General features: G+C 34.8%; 1 protein-coding gene across 6 annotated transcripts in view; it reads left to right on the top strand.

Annotated features, from left to right (window-relative positions):
- The first annotated feature begins 210 nt into the window (after nucleotides 1-210).
- Nucleotides 211-10,612, top strand: part of TRMT11 (tRNA methyltransferase 11 homolog) — a 98,481-nt gene continuing 88,079 nt past the window's right edge. For 5 of the 6 annotated variants that reach the window (XR_002779970.1, XR_002779969.1, XR_002779968.1 and 2 more), the window contains exons 1-3: nucleotides 211-344; nucleotides 6,270-6,335; nucleotides 8,351-8,424. Coding sequence is in view for 3 of the 6 variants with exons in the window: in XM_023529822.1 (XP_023385590.1) it covers nucleotides 273-344; nucleotides 6,270-6,335; nucleotides 8,351-8,424 (212 nt within the window). In the remaining 3 variants the exon portion in view is untranslated. Of the gene's footprint in view, nucleotides 345-6,269; nucleotides 6,336-8,350; nucleotides 8,425-10,612 lie in introns of those variants that run through there. The other variant, XM_023529823.1, reaches the window with a different exon arrangement.

Below are 10,612 nucleotides of genomic sequence, written 5' to 3'. Positions count from 1 at the left end.
CATTGTCTTATCCCGACCTGCTCCTGAATACAAGGCAGCCTCTCACACCAGCTACTCGTACTTCGTAACCTCAACGGGAGAGCGAACAGCCGAGGTAAACAGCCACTCCAAGAACCTCTGTGATCCAAACCCACGCGGGAAAATCCGGGGCGCGCCTGCCTCGCCGAGCTTCCGTTTCCGGCCCCTTAGGCTCCGCCTCAGCGGAAGCACCCTGTCGGGGGGAAAAGGGGTAGACACCGCGCGGGCCGCGCAGGCGCACCGTGACGGCTGCAATGGCGCTACCGAGCCCTCTGAACAGGTATCTGCTGCTCATGGCGCAAGAGCACCTGGAGTTCCGCTTGCCGGTGAGTCTGCACAGCCCTCCTCAACTTCCGACCGGAGAGGGCGGCGCGGTGAGGGTGGTGTGCGAGTGGAGGCGAGCCGCGCACCCCGAGCACGCAGGGTTCTGGGGTAGGGGGGTTGCTGGGCGGGATATCACGCGTCCCCAGTCCCTCGCCTCCTGGGACAGGACCGAGCCTGGCGGAGGTTGCGTGAGAGAAGGCCATGACGGACTTTCCCAGCCTTGCTAAACCTTTTCATTCCTGCCTCTACCCGTGTGCCAGGTACCAGATTTAGGCAGGTAAGACCCATCCTCCAGGAACTCTTCGTCTAGCGGAGAATAGCCGACAGAAATGCTCAGTGTGCAGTGTTTTAAATATTAAGTATGCGGGTCAGACTACGTGGGGGAGGTGGGATGATGGTGGTGGGTGGTAGGACTTAGGTGATGGAGAAGTTGGGAAAAGGGTTTGTTTGTTTATTCGTTCGTTCGTTCATTCATGAAACAGTACTTGTTCGTTCGTTCGTTCATTCATTCATGAAACAGAGTACCTGTTCATTCATTCATTCATTCATTCATTCATTCATTCATTCATTCATGAAACAGAGTACTTGTAATTGAAAGTTCCTGACGATGGGGATATAACGGTGATAAAGACAGTTTCTGTTTTCAAGGAGCTTACTCTTTAGGGAAAGGGCTGTGCAGATGCATAAACGTAGCATTATGAAATAACGTTGGTAAGTGCAGCCATAGAGAGATGCACAGGAAAATATGAGAACACAGAAGGGGAATCTAATCCACCTAAGAGGTGGGGGATGTTGGCTTTGCAGATGGATTACACAAACTGTAAAGGATGAGTAGGAGTTAGCCAAGCCAAGGAAAGAATAAGTAAATTAGAATTACAAGCTATTTTTTATTCCTGGATTATGAAATATGTAGCCAAGAGTGACAAGAAGAGTGCAGTAGAGGTAGATAGGGGCCAGAAAATGCAGAGCCTTGAATATCCTGGAGCTTGGAAAGAGAATTTATTCAAGTGTTTTAAGCAAGGAAATGACAGAATCAGATTTTTCTTTTAAAAGCATGTTGGCAGCAGTATGAAGAATAAGTCTAGAATCGGAGACCAGTTAGGAGTCTGTTGGAATAGTCTTGTTAATAAATTTAGAAGGCCTGAACCAGGGCAGAGGGTAAGAGGATGGTACAAACTGGGAAAGTAGGTGATAAAATAATCAAGCATAGATAATTGATTGTGGGGGAAGAGGGACCAGTCGAGGGTAAGCCCTGGTGAAATGTAAAATAGAGAGCGCAGGCAGATGTAGGATTTAAAATTTTGTTATTGCTGAATTCAATGTGCTTGTGTAACAAGTGAAGATGACCAGGAGGCAGTGAATATATGAGTATATTAATAGAGAATGGTTTAGACTGGTAATAAATATTTGGGAGTCATCTGCATATGAACACTAGGAGAAAAAATGAAATTATTCAGAGAAAGCATAGTGTCTAAAGAGTGATGAGTCAAATACAAGTCCTTGAAAGTTTTGATATTAAGGGAACGTGAGAAGAGAGGAGATCATAAAATAGGCAAGTGTCAGAAAAGAAAGTATGTGAAATTTTGCAGAGCTATTCTGTAGGGTTTTTATGGGAGGAGGTCATGAAAAATGAGGAAGGGGCGATAGAGTAGACTACACTTAACTGAGCATAAGAAGGGAAAATAAGAGATTAATTAATAGTTTGAGGGGGACCTAGTGTCAAGGGAGGATCCCTCCCTACTTGGAGAGATTGGTATGTTTATAGGCTGAAGGGGTTGGGGAGATGGATGTAAAGGCACAGTGGGAGGTCTTGGTCTTTTAATAAATAGTAAGAGAGAGTGGGTGGGTGTCGGGTAGCTGCCAGAGGGGCTGTTATTCTAGGTAATGAATGAGTTAAGGTTATTTCTTGAGAGATAGGGGGCTAAGCAGTTTTATGGAGAAACAGAAAAATAGTAAAATTTGAAATCGTCTTTGAGAGCAAAAGTCAAGCTGACAAGTTAAACCAGTAGAGAACACAGGTGTTAGAGCAATGCTGAAAACTCAGCTGATAATGAAAATCATGTGTTTGTAATTGTGCCAAGAGTTTGTGATTTTTCTTCAGTTGTGCTCAGCTGATTGGCCTTAGGAGTTATGAAGGAAGATTGTGGCATAGATTCAGGATTAATGTTTTGCTGGCCAGGTGCATTGGCAAGATAAGAGTCCAAAGGTGTAGAGTTTCACGGAGGAAGTGATATTTTAATTAGATCTTAATTGATCAAGGAGATGGTCTGTGAGTGAAAAGAACTGGAAAGCCCACTTGAGTGAAAAACCATAGCAAGTGTATAGGCACAGATGGTTATGTTGGTGTGGGGTATGTGGGAAGGGAGGGTGAAGCAGTAGGCAATGAGGGAAGAGATGTGAGTGGGTAGCATCCAGATTTTGGAGAGTTTTGAGACCATTGCAAGGAATTTGGATTTTAATTTAGATTTAATGGGGAGCAGTTGACTTTTTTTCCTTTTTTAAGCCAGGGAGTGACAAGTGTTTTTCTTTTTAAACCAGAAAGTGACTAGTAATTATTCATGTTATAGAAAGATCATTTTGGAGTATCAAGGAAAGGATACCACTTAGAGGATACTGGAGTGGAACTAGAGAGAGGCCAAGGAGGCCTCTATATAGTCAGACAATGGGATGAGAAAGATGTAATTAGGTTGCATTCTGAGTGCCTGATTATATTGTCAGACAATGGGATGAGAAAGATGTAATTAGGTTGCATTCTTTAAAATAGCATCCCTAGTACTTGGTGATTTGATCTGTTTCTTCCTTCTTAAACTCTTCTTAGTTACTGTCTTACCCTCCCAAAAGCTTTCCATACCTTAAGCAGGTATCAAGTTTTTCTAGTTCTCAGCAGGAGTCTTAATCTGAATTACCTAGTTTGCCAGTCACTGGAAATGGAAGTCCTCTCTCATCTTTATTTGTTTTCCCTGTTTCAGTACTTAAGTCAGTTTCCATTGACCTAAAACTGAAGTAATCTTTTCCTCCCCTGTACTTTAATATAATACTTTTTTGCTTTTACTTCTTTAAGAGCACTCGCTGTTTTATGCCTCACATTTCAGATACTAGGTTAAATGTTATGTTAGTTCTACTAGACCTTAAGCTCCCAGGGGATAAATATATATTTTTACATAGTTCAGTGCCTTACACATATTGTTTAATAACTATTGAATCGAGTGAAATAGGATCCCTTTGTGAAAGGCAATCAAAAGAACGTTTTATACTTTTAGGTCCATCTACTATATTATAACTGCTGCTCGGCAGGAGAGCTGTAATGAGTAGTTCTGCCTTTATATTTTAAAAGATTAGACAGCAAATGTGGTCCAGTTTTACGTTGAGTTATTCAGGGCCAATTTTAGTTGGCAGCTGCCGTATTGTACTAAAAGTAAAGTTCAGATACCTGGATTTTATTGCTGGTTCTGAAGCAAACTAAATGGATGAAAAAGTGGTTGAAAGAACTGAAAAGCTCATGTGAATTAATGCATCAGGAATGCTCCAGATCATGCTATATTTTTATATCCAATGTCCAATATAATTTTTTTTTGTTTCTAATGTAGCAAGATTCTCAACTGGAAAGTGAATTTGCCGTAAGATGAATAAAAATCTTGTGTTTTGAGTTTTGCTTTTTTTGTGTAGGTTGATGGAGTAGTTAGTTTAATATATGTTTTGCTTTTAAATATGACACTTGGGTTATCACATTCATTCTCACTTTTAAGTGATTGCTTTCTGAATAGTGGAGCTAATGCCATGCCATAAAACTTCCAATAATCCTCCACTTTTTAAAAAAACTTATTAGAGGCTTTGTATTTTAGCTCATTGCTGATTTTAACAGTGTATTTAGCAAACCGTTTTAAATGTTTTAAATGTAAAGCTGATTGCACAATATGCTTTAATGTAGAATGAACAATAGCCATTCTGTACTAGGTAACTTAATCTATAACTTCATTTTTTCTTTTAAGTATTCTAACTCTGTCAGTCTTTCTTGATTTCTTGAACCACTGGACTTCAAGGAAAGTGTTACAGTCATCATCATCTGGATTCCTTTAATAACACCCCAGGTTCTGTGCTCCTCTCTTTACAGATCTCTTTACCTCATGACGCACCTATGATTCTTATTTTACAGATGAGGAAAGTGATAGTCACAGGAGTTAAATTTCTTGTATAAAACCACATTGCTACTATTTGGAAGAACTGAAAACCAAATTGTGGTCTGACTCCCAAGTCCAGTGATATCTCCTATTCAAATTTGTGTCACCTATGTTGCAAAATAACTTGTGGGCTACCCTCTGATTTACTGATAGTCCATGCTAGTCAACTGAATTCAGCCCCTTCCCCTTCCAATACCAGGGACTTTAAAAAAAAAAAAAAAATTTGTTGCATAGACAAAAGGCAAAACAGAAAAGGCACTAGTTACTGCGCAAACCTCCCATTCTTTTGGTTTTGAGGTGGAGAATCTTCATGGTCTGGGTATACTTTCATGGTAGCTGTGGCTCGTGATTTATTTGGTGTCGAAGGCCCCTTCTCCTAGTTGGGAGGAAAGAGGATTATAGTACCCAGCAGTGGAGACACTTGTGTCTCATTAGATTATCTCCTCTTCTGTAAAACCTACACAAAGGAGTGGGATTATACCTGTTTTATGTTATTTGGGGATACAAAATTTGTTAGTAGTACAAATCATAGAATTTGTATAGTCACCTTGCATTTATCAGAACATAGTGATTGCTTCATAGAATATACATACAACCTGAACAGATTTCAGCTTTGCTTACATGATGTTTTTAAAGTAGCTATTGTGTTCTCTTTCTAGTTTTGTAATTTATTTAGAAAGGAGATTAACTTACCATAACTTGTGCTTAGTGAATCCACAGCGATGCTCCCTAGTTAATCTCTTATTTCTTTTTTTAATTCAACACTTATTCATCTAATTAACTGACCAAGACAGCAAAGTTAATTTACAGTGAGACTCTCTTCATTTTTGCCTGATATTTGGTAAAATTATTGTTTTTTAATCATAAATTTATACATTACTAATGATTGTAGTTTCTAGAGACAGAATGGTTCCAAATATGGTTTGTAAACAAATAGATTAAAAATATTGTGCTAGTAATAAAAACATTAACATAAATTTAAAGTAACTTTTTTTAATCAGTTGACAAACAGTACAACATCCAGTTGAGCAGTAGTAAAGGAAAATTGATACTCTCTTGCTTTATAATTTAGGACAGCCCTTTAAGAAAGTATTTTGGCCATCTAAACTATAAGAAGGCATGAAAATTTCATATACCTGGATATAGTAACTCTACTTATTATGACTCTATCCTGAAGAAATAATCCAAAATATAGAAAAAGCCATATACTTATGAAATGTGTATTTCAGCCTTACTTTAAACTGATAAAATTAAAAACCACCCAGATGTCCAGCCTAAAGTAAATTCTTACCTACTGAATTTGCTGTCCTGATGCCAAGGAAGAAATGTTTATGATATAAAGATTCAAAGAGAGTAGAGAGTATTCTAAATGTGCTTACACATGTTATTCCTTTTCTAAACATCTTCAAATCATTTGTGTACTTACCCATTTTATTTTTATTGATACAGTATCAAATTTATTAATTTATAGTTTTTGTGATCTGTTTTTATCTTTTCAAAATCAGGGCCTTTTTTGATCAAATCTTTTGGCAACTCTCCTGTTGTATAAAATTTCTCAGAAATTACTTAAATTTGTGACTAAAATTTTTTCAGAATCCAAGTTGTAATTTGTCTGGTGTTGAAATTTAAATGCCTTAGGTAGATCATTAACCCACTCTTTAGTTTTTAATTGTATTATACCTATATCTTTTAATAGACTTTGAGTTCCCAGTGTTAAAATGTATTCTCTCTATAATATTTTCAATATAGGAAATAAAGTCTTTGCTTTCACTTTTTGGAGGTCAGTTCATCAATAGTCAGGAAACTTATGGAAAGGTAAGTTGAATTCATTTTTTTCATTAGATCAGTTGTAATATACTTGTTAATAGAATCTTGGATTTGAATCTTAAATTTTTATTTGCGTTATTATTTATAGCTGTTTCTAGAGGTAATTGAATAAAAAGCGTATTGGGAAAAAATTTGTGGTTTTGGAAAGTAATGTAGGTTTATTTCCAGTATTTGCTTATTTATAAACTTTAATTCAGTTTTGCCATAATTTGTATCTGTTCCTTCATTGAAAAAAGGGCTGTCTTCCATTGATGAGAAGTATAGAGTTAGAATTTAGCTGAATTTCAAGCTTATTTTTTTTTTCTCATGTACTTTTTAAAAAAAATTTATTTAAATTAGTTTCAAGTATACAGTATATTGGTTAGACGTATATATAGTTCATAAAAGATCCTCCCAATTGCTCCCTCCCTCCCCTAGACTTATATTGGTACTCATTTTAAAATTTGAAATTGTGCACATGTAAGATTGTGAACTTACGAGCTTTGTATTTTGTATTTGATAGTTTATCAGTCTATTAGAGAAATTTGGGAATAGAAAAAGAAAAAAATCATTCACAATCTTTCCTCCTTGACATGACTTATATTTTAAGGATGCTGCTTTCCATTCTTTTTTCATAGACGTTTTCCCTCTCAATTGTAATGCTGCTTAAGAACTTCTGCAGTCTCTTCTTTACTGGGTGATGTTAATATAAGCATATGTTGCTACATAGCCTTCATTGCTAACAGAGCTGTATAATAGTTTCCATTGATTAGCTCTACCATAATTTATCTAATGCTTCCATTTCATTCAAGTTGCTTTACATTTTTTACTAATAATAGTAATACTAAGATGACCATCTTTTTTTTTCTGTTTGGATTATTTTGAATTTTTTGAGGATAGTGTAAATACTGGGAGAAGAAAGATTGGGTGTGTCAGGGAGGGTTTCTTGTAAAAGATGAAAGTTTTTGATGTTGAACTTGTATGACTTTCTCTTATTGAGGAAAGAGGAAAAGAGGGAGAGTGTGGTTATAATCGTGTGATGAACTAAGGTTAGGGTCCTGCTGGGTTTTGCTGTATTCTGGAAAAGTGCCTGTAGTCTTGAGTCTTGAGAAAGGGGATTGGGAAATCTCCCTGATGTACCTGGAACTTTTTTCCTTAGATAAGATAATAAAAATTAACTTAATAATTTTCCATCATAGTTATTTCAGACCACCCACCCCTCATCCAGGTGGCCAGAACTACTTAGAAAAAGAGGAATCAGTCAAAGAAGCACATTACTTAGAAATTAGAAATAAATTAGTTATATTAAAAGGAATGATTAGCAACAATAAAAAATTCTAAGATTATACTTTGGGATATTATGTGCGTTAATTCTTTTGGTTGAACTACATAAGAGAGCAAATACAAAATTAACCTAAAGTTTAAATAGCCTTAAATTTGCTGCTATTTTCATTTATAGAGTTACTTACAAAAGTCTTCTGACATACTATATTATCCTAATAGAGTACTTATTAATTTACTTTTTTGCTATTAGAACAATTTTAATTTTTTTAAGAGGAGTATCTGTTTATTAACATTGCAGAGTAGACATTTTCTGGAATACCAAAGATTTTTCAATTTGCACATATTTCTTTTTTTTTTTTTTTAATTTTTATTTTGGTGACATTGGTTAACAAAATCCAGTAAGTTTCAGGTGTACAATTTAACAGTAAGGTGTATATATATATACATATTGCATTGTGTGTTCACCTCCCATAGTTAGATTTCTTTCTGTCACCACATATTTGACCCCTTTTACCCCATCTACCTCCCTCCTGTCCCCCTACCCTCTGGTAACCACTAGCCTATTATCCATGTGTCTCTGTTTGTTTGTCCTAGAACAATTTTAATTTTGATTTGAGTCAGAGCATGTATTCTTACTTACATAAAAGTAACAAATAGGAATCTCTCCTTATTGACTTGAATAAAGCATAGGAGATCATAAAACCACTTAGAAGTAAGTTGTATATTGTTATATCTTTCAGTCTCCTTTTTGGATTCTTAGTATTCCCTCTGAAGATATTGCAAGAAACTTAATGAAACGGACTGTGTGTGCCAAGTAAGAGAAACTTATGATGTTCTCCTGCATGAGTGTATCCCATACTTCTCATACTACTCTGTCCTACTTTTTGCTATATGAGCGCAAAGTATAAGGGATTCATTGTTGAGGGGAGCTCAGTGTAGCTTGCAGTTACCTGCATTTGCCACTGGATGGGGTCGGGGAACAGAGGAGAGTTACCTGCTAAATGTGAGGGTGAGAAAAATCTCAGTGGTGAAATGCAGAAACGCTTATTTTGGAATAATTTTTTAAAATTTTTATATTAAGCAGGACTATGGTATAATATGTAAATGAGATGTTATTATATAGGATAAATGCCACATTTAATTATAACCAAAATATTGACAATCTAAAAGTGTTTTTCTTATTTTTTTATTAAACTTATTGGGATGACATTGGTTAATAAAATTATATAGATTTCAAGTGTACAGTGGTTTTAGTTGGATGAGCAGATCAGTGAAGTGTAAGATGACAAAAACTGAGGACTGCCATGAAATATGTTTTACTGTTTTATTTGTTAGAGGAATCTGATGATCATATCTTGGTAGAGATTAATGTAATGATGTTGTTCATTGTTTATACTACTTGAGTGTTTTCTAGATTTTATCATTGGCATCTGCTCTTTTTTTCATTTCATTTCTTCCTTTTTTTTTTTCATTATTGGAAAAGTTTCTGTCTTTGAAAATTAAACTTTTCAACTAGCATCTTAAAAATTAAACAACTGATGTTTTCCTTGAGTTGCTTTTTTCCCCCTGAATATTTTGGCAGATTGCTGAACACCTTCTTTCCTTAGAAATTATAATATTTAACAATGCAGTGAAAATAAGAATTTACGTATGTCCAGTTTAGCAACTCTTTATAGCATATGTAATTGCCATATTATTGAATAGATTATACCCCCATATTTAGTTAAATTCATCCTTTTGAAAACTAGGCATAGTTCTAAATCTCATCTCTTAAACTGAAGCTTGTTAGTGGGTCTAACTTATTCAATAAAAATGACCAGAAAATGGAAACAACTAAAAAACACATCTTTAAATGATTAGTACTTTAAATAGCATATTAATATTGTGGCTCTAAGATGTGCTTGATTTCCAAAGATAAGGCATATTAGGTTTAAAATAGCTACATGAGGACAGTAACTTGTCTACTTCCTTCAAAGCTCATAACTTCTGATGCACATATTTGATTAATGACACAATTAATAATTGTGCGATGATTGTATAATATTGTATATAATTTTCTTGACTTCTTTTTATTATCTGTATAGCTAAGGTTATACTTTAAGTGATAGATAAGTAAGAGTAGTATACTGTAGAGGCCTTCTCTCTATAAATTTAATAGAAAAGGAAGAATTCATTTTCAAAGGATAAAAGTTACAATTCTAATTATAGTATTAATTGTTCCAGAACTAAAATTGACTATTATAAGCATAGATTCAAAAGTAATTTAAATTCAAATTTTTTTATGGTAGAATAGGGATTGAAAATTAATTTTATTGATTTATTGTTAACATGTAATATTTTGAGCATACCACAAAAAGAATGAAAAATATAACAAACACCTAGGTTTCTCTACCTTGTTAGGTCTCAGCATTTTGAGATATTTGCCATAGCTTAAAAAAAAAAAAATTTTTTTACAGAAACCATTGATGCTCTCTCTGTACCTTTCCCAATTCCATTCCCCTTCTTCCCTCAAAGGATAATTTCTTAAACCATTTTTACTTATCAGAAAAGTTTTATTATTAGTGCTCTAATCAGTGAAATATTTTACATCATTATTGATTTTATTTTGATAAATCAACATCCATGCTTATTTATATAGCACTCATGAGAAATATGGCAATTCATATTAACTTAATAATCTCTAAAGTAGAGATCATAGTAGTATAGTTTTATATATGAAAACTATTTACTTTGAAAATCTAAATCATAGAAGGTATTACTATAAATTAATGTTCCAGTTATAACTGAAGCTTTTTATTTTGTCTAACTTTTATTTTGAACATTAAAGGTACAAATTTGTTAATATGTTATATAAATTCTTTCTGTAAGAGGATATGAGTGTTATTTCATAATTTATTGGTTCTAGGTTTTTATATGCATAAGTTCATATATTATACTGTATAAAGGTTAATAAGGGATAATTATGATCTGTGGAACTGAGTGTAGCTTTCTTGAAAGGCCTG

This window comes from Pteropus vampyrus, unplaced genomic scaffold (genome assembly GCF_000151845.1).
Source record: "Pteropus vampyrus isolate Shadow unplaced genomic scaffold, Pvam_2.0 Scaffold43, whole genome shotgun sequence".
Taxonomy (NCBI): domain Eukaryota; kingdom Metazoa; phylum Chordata; class Mammalia; order Chiroptera; family Pteropodidae; genus Pteropus; species Pteropus vampyrus.
Note: the sequence above shows the minus strand (reverse complement) of the source record. Positions and strands in the feature narration are given on the sequence as shown.